Source organism: Pan troglodytes, chromosome 2 (assembly GCF_028858775.2).
Source record: "Pan troglodytes isolate AG18354 chromosome 2, NHGRI_mPanTro3-v2.0_pri, whole genome shotgun sequence".
NCBI classification, from domain to species: Eukaryota; Metazoa; Chordata; class Mammalia; order Primates; family Hominidae; genus Pan; species Pan troglodytes.
Window position 1 is genome coordinate 19,853,105 of NC_086015.1, and position 16,056 is coordinate 19,869,160.

The 16,056-nt window shown below is 42.0% G+C and overlaps 1 protein-coding gene across 14 annotated transcripts in view; it reads right to left on the bottom strand.

Annotated features, from left to right (window-relative positions):
- Positions 1 to 15,451, bottom strand: part of ANKRD28 (ankyrin repeat domain 28) — a 194,062-nt gene extending 178,611 nt beyond the window's left edge. For 3 of the 14 annotated variants that reach the window (XR_010155115.1, XR_010155114.1, XM_063805478.1), the window contains exon 1: positions 15,025 to 15,445. Coding sequence is in view for 4 of the 14 variants with exons in the window: in XM_063805478.1 (XP_063661548.1) it covers positions 15,025 to 15,051 (27 nt within the window). In the remaining 10 variants the exon portion in view is untranslated. Of the gene's footprint in view, positions 1 to 15,024 lie in introns of all 14 variants that reach the window. The other 11 variants (XR_001712984.4, XM_009444969.5, XM_063805479.1 and 8 more) reach the window with 8 other exon arrangements.
- Between the last annotated feature and the right edge of the window lie 605 nt (positions 15,452 to 16,056).

The following is a 16,056-nucleotide window of genomic DNA, read 5'->3' on the forward strand; positions in this document are numbered from 1 at the left end:
ACTATTATACATAATATTGCTCAAATCACAAGGTCAAGACTTCTCAAGAGGTCAGTTTGTGGCGAAAGGGAACCAAACAGATTAGATGAAGTAGGTTCCAATACAGCAGAGTTCAGATTCACTGTAGGTAAAGAAGTGGGAGAACTGACAATGAAAAAAGTTGTGGTCAGAGAAAAAAAAAAACAAAACACCTCAATTTCAAAACTAAGGCTCCAAGGAGGTAACAGAACAAGAAGGTGAGCAGGTAAAGGGTTCATGTGATTTTGTAATGGATCTGGAAGGCTTATAAGGCAGAATATTGTTAGTAAGGAGACAAAAATATGAACAGGTTGATTAGTGACATTAAAAGCGATACTTTAATAGTTAAAACATAGGAGGTTCTAAAACCAATAATACACCAAGACATGTAAAATAATCTCCGTATTGATAATCTGTAATAGTTAAACAGTCACTGCACTTAAATTTAAGTGAAGATGATATACAGAAATTCAGTTTTATAATAAAAGATTAACTGAATGAGAATTTGTTTTATTAAGGGACTCTATTTGTATTAGTCGGTTCTCACACTGCTATAAAATACCTGAAACTGGGTAATTTATAAAGAAAAGAGGTTTAATTGGCTCACAGTTTGGCAGGTTGTATAGGAAGCATAGCGGTTTCTGCTTCTGGGGAAGCCTCAGGAAACTTATAATCATGGCAGAAGGCAAAGGAGAAGCAGGCATATCTTACATGGCTGGAGCAGGAGCAAAATGGGGACAGGGGGGTGCTAGGCACTTTTAAACAACCAAATCTCACCAGAATGTAGAACAGTACCAAAGGGGAAATCCCCCATGATCCAATCACCTCCCACCAGGTCCCACTTCCAACACTGGGGATTATAACTAGAAATGAGATTTAGGCAGGGACACAAATCGAAACCATATCACTATTTTAAAAATAACTTACAATGCATTTCTTCAAAATAGCAAGTCACCTATTATTAAATGAGTGGATTAACTGTTACATAACATATACACAATCTTCCAGAACATTTCTAAAGTATATATATATATTCCATATTACATTTATCCCTCTTGATTAGCTTCTCAATTGGGAAATACTCCAACTAGGTTCCCTCTTTGTCCTGAGAATGTCTAAAAGGTTACAGCTCCTTGGCATTATCTGTTGAAGTTTCTTGATTCCAGACATCTCTACTTCAATCATTCAGGCTCTTACAGACATGCTAGTTTCTAACTACCTGCCTATGCCTTGGATTAGGCTACTTATTAGATCTACTTGACTAATACCACACTTGCTATTCTATCTGGTTTCAACTCCACTGCTCACTCTGATGCTGAAGTCTGCTTATACATCCCTTAAAGGCCAGCTGTTGTTAACCTTCACGTATTAGTCCACTCTCACACTGCTATAAATAACTACCTGAGACTGGGTAATTTACAAAGAAAAGAGGTTTAATTGACTCACAGTTCCACAGGCTTAATAAGAAGTATGACTCAAGAAACTTAGAATCACGGTGGAGGGCGAAGGGGAAGCAAGCACGTCTTAATATGGTGGAGCAGGAGGTAGGGGTATGTGCCACACACTTTAAACCATTGCATCTCGTGAAAACTCGCTCACTATCAAGAGAACAGCAAGGGGGAAATCTGCCCCAACAATCCAATAGCCTCTCACCAGTCCCCTCCTCTGACACGTGGAGATCACAATTTGAGAAGAAATTTGGGTGGGGACACAGAGCCAAACCATATCATTCCACACCTGGCCACTCCCAAATCTCATGTCCTTTTCACATTTCAAAACCAACCATGCCTTTCCAATAGTCTCCCAAAATCTTAACTCGTCCCAGCGTTAACTCAGAAATCCAAGCCCAAAGTCTCATCTGAGACAAGGCAAGTCTCTTCCATCTACGAGTCTGTAAAATAAAAAACAAGTTAGTTACTTGAAAGATATAATGGAGGTACAGGCATTGGGTAAACGTTCCTGTTCCAATGGGAGACACTGGCCAAAACAAAGAGGCTACTGGCCCCATGCAAGTCTGAAACCCAGCAGGGCAGTCATTAAATCTTAAAGCTCCAAAATAATCTCCTTTGACTCTATGTCTCACATCCAGGGCACACTGATGCAAGAGGTGAGCTCTCAAGGCCTTGGGCAGCTCTGCCCCTGTGGCTCTGCAGGGTAAAGCCCCTGAGGCTGCTTTCACAAACACAATATATACAGGGTCTGCAAGTCAACAGCTGAAAGCTTACCTACCATATAAACGAGTTAAAAAATACAAACAGTATAAACCAAGGGCAACAGTTCCTAAATTCTGACCATTTTATAACAATCGAAAGAGCTCCACTGATTAAAGTAATAGTGGATGCTGTAATGGATAAATCCCAAATTATCACATAACAGAATAGGTTATTTTTATTTCATGCTCACATAAAGTCAAAAAATCTATGTTAATGATCAGCTGGGTGTGCCTGAGGAGGTTGGAGACAACCCAGGCTGAAAGAAGTTCAGTTCTCTTTGACCCCTCATTTCCAAAGTTGCTCTGGCAACCACCACCCAGCCAGCAGGTGGAAAAGAAAGACAATCTTTCAAGGGAGGTTTCTATTTGCCAGGACTAAAGTAACACTCAACACTTCTGCTTTATTTCCTATGGCCAGATTTCAATCATATGGCCATCCCCAAACACAAAAGGGCTAGTAAATATAAGTTAGCTGGGGCCTGGGAGAAAAGAAAACAAGTTTGGTAAACAGCAAGCTAGTCTTTACCACAAGAGGTTTTAAGACACAGATTCTGGGGCATTACCCCCAGAAGATCATCATTCAGCAGGTCTAATAGGATCCCAAAGAATATGTATTTAAGCTTGCCAAGTGACTCTGATGTATGCTCCAAAGTTAGGAAACAGTGGCTTAGAAAGTAAAGAACTTGGAGCAAACAAGAAACTTTTCCATGAAAAATTTAAAAGAATGTACTAAATAAAGAAAAACTAAAAAGTGATGGAAAAATTAAGACTTCATGTCTAAGAGAATATAGGGTGCAACTGGGATTGCTTGTGATAGCAATCTCTTATGGCTTTCTTCCTAACTCTAGTAGCTTCTTAGATTTTCTTTCCTCCATTCATTCCATATTTTCCATGATACTCTGCCGGGCCATGAGCTTTTTCTCATTCCTTGAGTGACCTCATTCACTTTAATTATCACCTAAAAGCCCAGCCTCACATTTAACTGCCTACTGTAAAAACACTTCTCCATTTAGATGTCCTACAAGGACCTCAATATATCCAAAACTGAATTCACCTCACCTTCAAACCAGCTCTTCCAGCATGCTCTATCTTAGGCCCTCTAGTCAAATCCCTAGGAGTTACTGAAGAGTCATCCTTCTCCTTCAGCCCCTACTATCCAGTTATCAAGTCCTATCAATTTTACATCCTAAGTATCTCTGGAATCCATCCCTTTTGCCAGTGTCTTAGGTAAAAACCACTTTTCAAATGGATAGCACTTCCTTCCAGTTCCACCTGCCTCCAGCTTCACCTTCAACACAAACCTATATTCTATACTATCTTCCCGAATTGATTCAAAACAAAATCCTGCACCGATTCCCTGCTTTGCCTCTTCCAGTGGCTCATCATTGCTTTCAGAATAAAGTTCCAACTTAGAACTCAGCACACAGGATCTTCATGATTTGGCCCTTATCTCCAACAGGGTCATTTTTTCTCACTTCAAGTCCTCTGTGTTGCAACCATATTTACTTCTTGACAGTTCTCCAAACACACTCTTGTGTCCTTTGGAGTCTGGTATAGCACTTGATGCACAATAAAATCAGAGTCAAATAAATTTACAAACAGTCATGCTGAATTTGGGGCAACACAAATGTAGCTAACTGGAATTATCAAATAGGCAGATGTTAGAGAGATTCAAACTTAGGTGAAAACTCAAAACCAGAACCACAAATTTGGGAATCACCACTAAAGAAACAGTATTTGGAAGTCTTAAGAATGAAGAAACTCTGACAATAATGTGATCTTGGTTAAAACCAGGGGATTTTTCTTTCCTAAACTTTCATTATACCCAAATAGCTACCTTGTGCAAGACAGGGGCTATTTAATCTATGTTTAAGAAGCTAACAATACCTGAATGCAGTGGCTCACACCTGTAATCCCAGTGCTTTGGGAAGCCAAGGTAGGAGGATCACTTGAGCCCAAAAGCTGAAGACCAGCCTGGGCAACAAGGGGAGACCCATCTCTACAAAAAAATTAAAAAATTAGCCAGGCATAGTGGTGCATGCCTGTGGTCCCACCTACTCAGGAGGCTGAGGTTCGAGAATCGCTTGAGCCCAGGAGGTTTAGGCTGCAAGTAAGCCATGATCACACCACTGCACTACAGCCTGGGTGACAAAGTGAGACCTTATCTTAAAAAAAAAAAAAAAATAGCAGCAGCTAACAATCGATAAATTAGAAATAGGAAGGAACTTCCTCAACCTAATAAAAACCATCTATGAAAAACCAACAGCTACATCATACTTAATGATGAAAGATCATGAACAAGACAAGGATGTCTACTCTCACCACTTCTACTGAACACTGTACTGGAGGTTCTAGTCTGGGCAAGTAAGCAAGAAATAAAAAGCATCCAGACTGGAAAGAAAAAAGCAAAATTATCTCTAGTCACGGAAAATTATCTCTAGCCACTAAAAAAGTATTAGTGCTAATAAGAAAGTTCAACAAAGTTGTAGGATTCAAAAGCAATATATAAAATCACTTGTATTTCTATATATTACCAATAAACAATCTAAAAATAAGAAAATTCCATACACAATAGCATTTTAAAACCTTAGAAATTTAACAAAGTCCAAAACTTGTACTCTTGAAACTACAAGATACGATGAGATTAAAGAACCTTAATAAATGGAAAGCATCCCATGTTCATGGAAAGACTATTATCATTAAGATGGCAGTATTTCCCAAATTGATCTATTGATTCAATGCAATACCTATCGAAATTACAACTGTCTTTCTGGCAGAAATTGACCCATGGATGCTAAAATATGGGAATGCAAGTGACCCATAAAAGCCAAAATCTTAAAAAACAAAAACAAAATTGGAAGACTTGCACTTCCCAATTTCAAACTTACTACTGAAGGAGTGAAGGATCTGTCATTCCAAGATATAAGTCAGATTGGTATAGTGATTATTTTGAGTTGAAAACATTAGAGAAATTGTAGTTTTCTACAAAGACAGGGTGAGCTAACCTGTCTCTTCCTACACGCAGCCAAGACATAAAGATTCCTCTAGGAGGGGTACCCTCACCATACGAGGGAGAGAAAAATAACCCTTACTTCCAGAGAGTTGGAATTGGAAGCTACAATGGACCTGAATAAATATTCTTAAGGAAGTAATCCTTATCTTCTACCTGTTTCACACCCCTCCCCAATATATCTCCTAGTTAACTCCCCTAGAAAATTTTCTGCCCCAGCCAGATTTTCTTTGTTCTATCATTTTTCCTCAAATTTATCATTCTTTGTCTAAAAAGTATAAAAGCATCTTGCTTTGGTCACTTCTTCAGAATTCAATCTCTTGTGAAGATCACCATGTATATGGAAAACTTATTAAATTTGTATATTTTTCTCTTGTTAATCTGCCTGGTGTCAATGTGGTTTCTAGACTCAGCTGAAGAGCCAAGTAAGCAGGGTTGGAAGCGATCTCTGACTCTGTACACTACAAACCTACAGTTATCAAGACAGCATGGTACTGGCATGGGGACAGACATATAGACCAATGGAATAGAACTGAGAGCCCAGAAATAAACTCCCACATTTAGAGTCAACTGATTTATGATACAGATGCCAAGACAATTCAATGGGGGAAAGATTACCTTTTCCAACAAATGGCACTGGGACAACTGGGTATCTACATGCAATAAAAAAAATATATATATATATAGAGAGAGAGAGAGAGAGAGAGAGAAAGTTGAAATCCTACCTCATAGCATATACAAAACAACTCAATATGGATCACAGCCCTAAATGTAAGAGCTAAAAACTTTTCCTTATATTAGCTCCCTAGGGGTAACAAATGACCATAACAGATGACCATAAATTTGGTAGCTTAAAAAACAGACATGTATTCTCTCACAGTTGTGGAGAGTACTAGCCTGAAATCAAGGTGACCTTCTGAACACTAAGGGGAAGTCCTTCCTTGCCTTTTCCAGCATCTGGGCTCCTGGAGTTCACTGGCTTGGAACTGTATGACTCCAACCTTTGCCTCCATCTTTACATGGCCTTCTCACCTACTGTCTCTGTCTTCTCTTCTGTTGGGTTCAGGAGGCTTCTGGGCTGAACATACGGAGATTCCTGGACAGTGGCATCCCCAGAGAGGGAATGGAAGCTTCTACTCTTTCTGCCATACTTCACCCTATGTATTTCTTCCATCTCTATCCTTTTGTAACATCCTTTAGAATAAATAAGTAAAAATAAGGTTTTCCCTGAGTTCTGTGAACTGCTCCACCAAATTAATCAAACCCAAGGAGGGGGTCATGGGAACTCCAATTTATAGCCAGTCATCAGAAGCCCAAGTAAAACAACTTGGGGCTTGCAACTGGCATCTGAAGTGGAGGCAGTCTTGTGGGACTGCACTTGTGGATCTGACAATATCTACAGGTAGACAGTGTCAGAACTAAACTGAATGAGAGGACATCTAGCTGGTGTACACTGGAGAATTTGCTGAAGAACTGGTTGCTTCCTTGGTATGTGGGGGAAAACTGAAATGTGACACATTTGCTCACAAAAGCATTCTATGTTGTCAGATTATAGTAAGAGAAACTGGGTTTGTTTTTTCCTATATCCTTATCACAAATAAATACTTCTCCAAAAAAGACACACAAATGGCCAATATGCACATGAAAAGATGCTCAACATCATTAGGCATCAAAACTGCAGTAAGATACTACTTCATGACTGGGTGCAGTGGCTCACACCTGTAATCTTAGCACTTTGGTAGGCCGGGGAGGGGGAGGGCTGCACATGGCTTGAACTCGTAAGTTCAAGGCCAGCCTGGGCAACATGGCAAAAACCCATCTCTGCCAAAAATAAAAAAAAATTAGCTGTGAATAGTGGCATGTACCTGTACTCCCAGCTACTTGGGGGGCTGAGGCAGGAGGATAACTTGAGCCCAGGAGGTTGAAGCTGCAGTGAGCCGTGATCATGCCACTGCACTCCAACCTGAGTGACAAAGTGAGACTCTGTGTCAAAATAAATAAATAAATAAAAGAGATACAACTTCAGACACACTAGGATGGCTATAATTTAAGACAGACAATAACGAGTAGTATTGAGGATGTGGAGAAACTGGAATGCTCATACGCTGCTGGGAATGAAAAATGGTGCAGCCACTCTAGAAAACAGAACAGTTCCTCAAAAGGCTAAATACAGAGTTACCATACTACCCAATGATTCCATTCCTATATCCCAGAGAAATGAAAACTTACGTCTACATAAAATCTTGTACACAAATGTTTGTATCAGCATAACAACCAAAAAATGTAAACACAAATGTCCATGAACTGATGAATGAAGAAAATATGGTATATCCATACAATGGAATATTATTCACCAATTAAAAATAAATACAAATACTTGCTACAAAGTGGATGAACCCTGAAAACACACCAAGTGAAACAGGAAAAGTCTACAGAGACAGAATAGTAGTCGTCAAGAAGCTGGCAAGAATGGAGGTTCGGGGGTTGATAGTTTAGGGGTAAAAGGTTTTTGTCATAAAACGTTCTAAAATGGATTTTGGTGGTACTTGCACAGTTTTGTGAATATATTAAAAAACACTTAATTGTACAATTTAAGTTTGTGTGTGAATTACATCTCAATGCTGGTTAAAATATAAAAAAGATCAAACTTTTTAATACAGAAATTGTTCAAGAGAAAAGGCTGCCTCTCTATACTAATTTATGCTTCCTTATTATAAAACCTGTATTTCTTTAGTATTTTTGGTAACAGGAAATAAATGTAATTCTCATCTATAACAACTCTTATTCTAAGTTTCTGAAATAAGTATTTCTCTACTCAATTGCCTTTTTAAAGTATTTTAACTGTCTTGTGCTAGATGTTTTAATATTATCTTTGGCCTTAAATCCTGAGGAATAGAAAATACATATCTTTAAATTTATAAATAGATAAATCTAGACGAGTAAACCCTTACCAATAAGAATGTCAACTTACGCCGGGCATGGTGGCTCACGCCTGTAATCCCAGCACTTTGGGAGACCGAGGCGGGCGGATCACGAGGTCAGGAGATCGAGACCATCCTGGCTAACACGGTGAAACCCCGTCTCTACTAAAAATACAAAAAATTAGCCAGGCATGGTGGCGGGTGCCTGTAATCCCAGCTATTTGGGAGGCTGAGAGAGGAGAATGGTATGAACCTGGGAGGTGGAGCTTGCAGTGAGCTGAGATTGTGCCACTGCACTCCAGCCTGGGCGACAGTGTGAGACTCTGTCTCAAAAAAAAAAAAAAAAAAAAAAAAAGAATGTCAAATTGACTAGGCAAAAGTAGCCTTCTCACAAAAGCTAATAGGCGTAATAATTCTACCCAGACTCTACTATGTAAGCCAATCAGCATACACATAGAAGAATCCTGGTAACTTTTTTTTAAATCAGTATCGCTTAAGGAGGGTGGATGAATAATTTAATAGCATAACTAAGAATTGGGGATGAGGGATGGGAATGGAAATTAAACCTAAAATATTTGAAAAATTAAAGCACTTCAACTTTACATTGTATACAATATCCCAGTAACAGTTTAAAACATTACTGTTTTAAGTAACTAATAATTTCATTAATTTTGGCTTTAAATTTAAGGTATTACTTTGTTACTGATTTGATATGATGTGAACCGCCCATAGGATACATTATTCAAAACAAAAGACCTAATCCTGAACTATTTCCTCCAGGTACAGGGTATTTTCCATGGGCATCTCACCCCAGTCCAGAATGAGTACATTCACTGAATATAAATTTTACATTAGACTAGAAAATTAAAAAGGAAATAAGACAAAATGCTGAAAAAATGTATCCAAAATCTAACTATTTGGGTTATCTGCTCTTTAACTACCATAATCAATGTTTTATGTTTTTTTTTTTGTTTTTTTGTTTTTGAGATGGAGTCTCGTTCTGTCGCCCAGGCTGGAGTGCAGTAGTACGATTCTGGCTCACTGCAAGCTCCGCCTCCTGGGTTCATGCCATTCTCCTGCCTCAGCCTCTCGAGTAGCTGGGACTACAGGCGCCCGCCACCACACCTGGCTAATTTTTTGTATTTTTAGTAGAGATGGGGTTTCACCGTGTTAGCCAGGATGGTCTCGATCTCCTGACCTCATGATCCGCCCGCCTCGGTCTCCCAAAGTGCTGGGATTACAGGCATGAGCCACCACGCCCAGCCCTAAAATCAATGTTTAATTGTATTTTCATAATGTTGAATTTACCCTACTGGAGCTATGTATCCAAAAAATTACCAATTATCATACAAATCCAAGACACTCTCAATTGTAGATACAAACAGGTCATTAATATAGCTATGAGAAATATTTTAAGATATACTCACTCTCATTCAAACTTTCGCCTAGTACTTAATGTTCTCGATCTGTACTAAAATATTTTACGTATGTTCTGATTTACAGCAGTAGCTACCTAACTGGTCCTGGGTGTCCCTGTTTGTCTGCCTTTTGTAATCTACTCTTCCAAAACCTGTAATGGTTATCTAACTTTCAGTGATCATGGACCCCTCTGAGGATCCATACCTGCACATTCTTGCCAAAACCTTCGCAGGCCCTATTTTAAGGAGGCCCAGCTCAAACGTCCCATCACTTACCAATGAAGTCCAAACTTCTCAGCCTGGGATTCAAAGTACTTAATGTAGTCACTGTTAACTAATTTATCTTCTCTTTTCCAACTACACACCCCAATCAAGACTATCTCCTGATTATCCCAACCATCCTTCCTGGCTTGCCTTCACAGTTCCCTCTTGTTGCTTTCATTGACAACTGCTTGCTTTCAACATCCACATATACTTCTGGTGAACCTAAAATACCTCCCCTGCCATGAGGGTTTCCCTCCACTTACAATCAGATTATCTGATCCTTTTAAATTCTGAAACATGTTATCTGCACCTCTTACAGAGCTCACCAGGTTCTATTTTGTATTGCAAAAGGTATCCAAAAAGTGAGGAAACACAGAACTTGTTTTTGAACTGTATGTTACATTTTCAATTAATATGCTTCACATGTTTTCCTTCAGCCTCTATAAGCCTCTTCATGTGATGTATCTCACTTACCCTACATCTATGTGTTTTTTTTTTTGCCCTCTTCTAAGATCTGTAAGGGTAGAGATGGTAGCTACTTCGCCCTTGTGTCCCCTGTCATCTCCAGCACAAAACAGGAAGACACGCCAGGCATGGTGGCTCACGCCTGTAATCCCAGCACTTTGGGAGGCCAAGGTGGGTGGATCACAAGGTCACGAGATTGAGACTATCCTGGCCAACATGGTGAAACCCCGTCTCTACTAAAATTACAAAAATTAGCTGGGTGTGGTGGTGGGCGCCTGTAGTCCCAGCTACTAGGGAGGCTGAGGCAGGAGAATTGCTTGAACTAGGGAGGCAGAGGTTGCAATGCGCCAAGATCGTGCCACTGCACTCCAGCCTGGTGACAGAGCAAGACTCCGTCTCAAAAAACAAAAACAAAAACCAAACAGGAAGACACCTCCTACATAGAGTACCTGAATATCTGGGCATCAGTGTTGTTCTTCAAGTATTTCATGCATTCTGTATCCCCTATTGTAAGATTTCCCAAGAACCGTCATTTTTTGTGTGTTTTTTTCCCCTCAAACAATGTTCCACTCTTAGTGTGTACTTGATCAAATAAGAACTTACTAACTATCCAAAATAGTGGTTAAGTTACTCACATCCATCCAACACCTTTCTCACTGATATATGCCAACCCTGTTTAAAAAAACAAAACAAAACAAAAAAAACCCAACACCTTAAACATATCAGTCCTCACCATTAACCCATAAGGGAGCACACAAAGATGGCTCCTACACAAAAATGATCCAAATGTAAAAGCTATTACCCTTTAGTACTGCTGCAAACAAAGTTCATAAAACAAATTCCAAAAACAGAAATAAATACTATCCCAGATTACACATATGCATACCACGGAAGGCAGTGAGATGACCTGAGTACAGGAACTTCTTTTAGGAATTCCTAAACATGATACAAAAATTTATGACCAACAGATTCGTGCACAACATGGAAGAACCTTAAAAATATGCTAAGTGAATGAGACACAAAAGGCCATATATTGTATGATTCCATTTATCTGAGATATCCAGAATAGGCAAATTCAGAGACACAAAGTAGATTAGTGGCTGCCAGGGCTGGGAGAAGGGGGAAATGAAAGGAACAGCTAATGGGTATAGGGTTTCTTTTTGGAAATGATAAAAATATTTCGGAATTGGATGGTGATAATGGTTTGCACAGTTTGGTGAACATACTAAAAACCACTCAACTGTACCCTTTAAGAGGGTGAACTTTATGGTATGTGGGCTTTATCGCAATTTTTAAAAAGTGTTTTGACCACACTGGCTGTTTTATCTAGAAGAAAACTGTATTTAATGGGAATCTTATTTTGTAGTTTTGTTTTTTCAAACTGATCTAAACCAGCAGTTATAAACTGGTTCCTTACTAGTCCCTTTTTAAAACCAAAGCATTAATTGTTGTCAACGGTAGCTACCGACTTGCCAACGTTTACAAATACCTGTAGAGAGAGGTTTTGTCTAGCAATCTGGATTTCTGGCTTCCAAAAAAAAAAATGGAGTTCTAAAAATGCTAGGCACACTAGCACTGCAACAATGGCTTGAAGCTAGGCAGCCACTAACATACTTGTTGTTCTTATTTGCCATGATGTCCACTACTCCCTGTTGTCTTCTAAACACTGAAGCCCAATGTCAATTACCATTTAGCTTACTGGTTGTGAGTCTGTGATCCCTAAACAATGATCTTCTACCCTTCTTATTAGGGTGTACTGCTGATAAATTAAAATGTAATTGTGGATGATTACATTTTAACATACCAACTGCAAGAATAAAAACTGTAACACTGTTATCTGTTAGAAAAAACCCTGCAATTGTCACAAATTTATTCAAACTAAAGTGAAAATTCAAGGAAAAAATGTGTCCATTCCTATAAACAGAAAAAAAATTATTTTCAGTTTACAATTAAAAATCATTTTCATCTACTCATAGTCAGAAAGCAATGCAGTAATAACTTCTTACCCCCATAATTAGGTGGTGGCACAAAATGAGAGAAAATTACCTTATTCAAATTGACTGGCTATGAGAACAAATTGCTTTACTTACTGATTTTATGTTTAAACCATCTAGAACCCTCCTGATGCTTAAATGCACAAAGAAAAACAACCCTTTTGCATTTGTAGCTTATATGTATTAAACTGTAGTTTACAAAGCCAAAAGAAAACAAAATACAAGGTGAACAGGGAAACAGACCTAGAAAAGTACATTCTGCTACTTCCTATGTCAAGTGTATATAAGGCTTTTGAGCTAAAAGCTATGGCAAGTACCATCCAGCTTTAGAAGTCTGTATGTCCTTACCCGTATCTTCTCCATTACTCCAAACAAAATAATCTAGCTGACCTGCTTTTCCTGTAGATGGGAAAGTTTAAGAGTATTTGCTTTCTATTTCATTTTTACCATCAATTCCAATGGCTAATAAAACAACATATAAGATGCCCTCTAAAAACAGCTATTCCCTTTAAACTAGGCAAAACCACACTTATTTCTCAAAGTCTTCCAAGAGAGACCAGATGAGCCAATTACTCAGTAGTTTAGAGGAAAACCTCAATGTTCTTTCTCCCTGAGCCATTAGGTTTACAAGTGACATTTATTTATTTATTTTTGGGATGGAGTCTCGCTCTGTCGCCCAGGCTGGAGTGCAGTGGTGCAACCTCCGCTCACTGCAACCTCTGTCTCCCGGGTTCAATCGATTCTCCTGTCGCAGCCTCCAGAGTAGCTGGGATTACAGGTGCGTGCCACCACACCAGACTAATTTTTGTATTTTTAAGAGAAACGGGGTTTCACCATGTTGGCCAGGCTGGTCTTGAACTCCTAACCTCAAGTGATCCGCCCGCCTCGGCCTCTCAAAGTGTTGGGATTACAGGCGTGAGCCACCGCGCCTGGCCGCAAGTGGCATTTTAAAGCTCAATATTACCACTGAAGATTAATGGATATACATAAGACTGGAGTGGCATCACAATTTTCTCACAATTGCAATTCCAAAATAAAATCCAGTTGCACTTTTGCTTAACACAATCCTGAAAAACACAATCCTGTTTCTGTTAAAACCTAATGGTGAATCAAATATGAGTCTCTCCTAAAAGTTCACCAAATTTCTAATGCACATAGTAATCTATATCACAAAAACAACTTTTTCAAAAATGCAGGACTAGAAACAAAGGAAAACATCGATCAGTCATTACTTCAACCATTAACAATGGAAGCACAAAGTGCCATTTGACTGGTAAAGGTTACTGGAAAACCCAGATCTCGAGTTTCACACTGTTAACAGTATAAGATGCACGGACTGTACTGGAATTAGCAGAAATGGTTCCTGCTATAACTGTGCTTTACCTGCTATTCTCTAACACTGCTGTCCAGTAGAACTATCTGAAATGAGATAAATGTTCTATGTCTGTCCTATTCAATACAATAGCCAATAGCTACATAAGTCTACTGAGCACTTAAAATGTGGCTAGCAAAACTATGGAACTTGGTTTAATTTCAATTAAATTGCTACATGTGGCTAGTGGCTCTCTTATAGGACAGAACAGTTGTATAATTTGAAATACAAGGTATAAACTGTATTGACTAAACTGTAGTTTTTCAAAGTATCATGACCTGATGTTAACACCAGGCAAGACCATTCTGATACCTAATGATACACAAGGTCTGCGATCAGCCTAAACATAAAATTCACTTATGAAATGAGAATTCTTGATATTAGATTCAGAATTTAAGGTGCAATCTTTATTAAGTAATATAAAAAATAGTCTCAGGTTCTTCCCCATTGTTTTCGCAAACGGGGTGCTCACTTTCAAAATAGTTTTCCAAAACATCCAAGTTATTTTCCCTTCAAATCTGTTCAACATCTTCTGTTCAGGAAAACAATGGCAAAAATAAGTTGTCAACACTAGTAAGTGTCTTGCGACAAATTAATGTGTAAATGTCACACATTAATTTTCCTTTTCCTTAAAAGAGGGGGAAAATGTTTGGCAGCGTCCGGATCCTTCAAAAGCCTTATTACCCATCTTTCCAAATGTTTAGGTGTACAAAACATTCAGATACAGTTGCGATTTCGTTCCTAGATACAAAGTAGTTTTTCAGTTCCAGAGAATTACAAGTCATTTTGACTTGTATTCTTTGACCAGCTCTTCATAAGTCAAGAAAAGTAACAAGATGGTGCACAAAATGTCAAAACAAGTCTGGAAACTTGCATTGAGTAACTAGTCGCTAAGCGGAATCAATTGCCTTTAACCCGGAGAGACAGTCCCTCGCACTACCCAGCCAAGCAAACAGAACAAGGTCGTGACCCTGGGTCACGGCCGCCAGTACCGCTCCCGCCCGGCAGCGGGGAAGCCACCTGTTAGGCCCGAGCCTCACCTGGCAGGAAAGAGGAAGCGATTGCCCGGCAGCTCGCCCGACGCGAGGGCGGTGAGCGTGGAACCCGCCCCTCTTGCTGCAGCGGCTAGACCCCCGTCGGCACGTGGGCTTCACCCAGGCCCCGGCAGCTCTGACAGGCGGGTCGCCCGCGGACCCCGGCCCGCCGTCTCGCGCAGGTCCCCGGGGCAGGACCCCCGTTTCCCTCGCAACCACCCCGCCGAACGGGCGCCCCAGCGGCCCACACCGCCGGTCCGCCCTGCTTCCCTTCCTTCCCGGACGGCGCGATCCCGCCCTGCAGCCCCTCACCTACCTGGTCACGGAGTTTGAGGAACGCCATGGCGGTCGCCTCCGCGCCCACTCCAGCCTCCTCCTCCTCCGCCGCTACCGCCGCCGCCCGGCCCACTGCTCCCGCCCCAGTAGCCTTGGCCGCTGCCCGGGACCAGCGGGTCCGCGGCCGACTGCGCTGAGAAGACCGCGGGCAGGGGGCGGCGCCGCCGCCTCCCCGGCCGCCCGCCGCCGCCGCCGCCGCCGCCGAGGTGAGGTGCCCGGCCGGTCCCGCCTCCTCCTCTGAGGACTCCCCGCCCTCTTCCTTCCTTTCTTTCTCCTTCCCTCTGCTGCCTGCCCTACCCGCCGCTGCCGCCGCCGCCTCCTCACGCCCCCTTCCCGAAATACCCTGGCAGCCCCCGCGGCCGCGCCGTTCCAGCCCGCGGCAGCGGCGGCATCCAAACTCCACAATATTACCACCACCGCCCGCCGCGATTGGCGGCCACGCGGGGGAGAGGCCAGAGTAAGCCGAGCGCCCATTGGCCACGCCGCCGCGCTCGCTGGTGCCCCCCCGCCTCCCGCGATGGGAGGGGCAGGCGGAGGAAGCCGCAAGGGTGGGCGCGGGGCCGTGGCGCGGGCGGGGCGGGGGAGTCGGCAGGGGTGCGGGCCGGGGGAGGGCGGCCAGGTGTCCCGGCTCCCAGGCGCGCGCCTCAGGCGTGGTAGGCGGAGCCCGGGGCGGAGGTGGCGGGGGGAGGTGGGGAACGGCCCGGGACTCGCACGTGGAGGTGGAGCGCGGACGCCTCCCTCAGCCAGGGCAAGACTAAGGAGCTGGGTGAGGGACCGGAAGGGCTGGAAGGGGTGGGCACCTGGGGGCGGCGGCGAGTGGCGATGGGCGAGCCGGACTTGCACGTGGAGAAAGCGTGAGAATGTGCCCCTGGGTTTGGGGAGGGTGGGGAGCCAAGGAGTGGGATGAGAGGTGGTCACGGAATGGGGGGCGCTGCTGTCCTCCCCGGGGGCTGCAGGCCGAGACCGGGTGAGGGGCGGGGGTGATGCTGGCACTCTGGACGGAAGGGCGTCG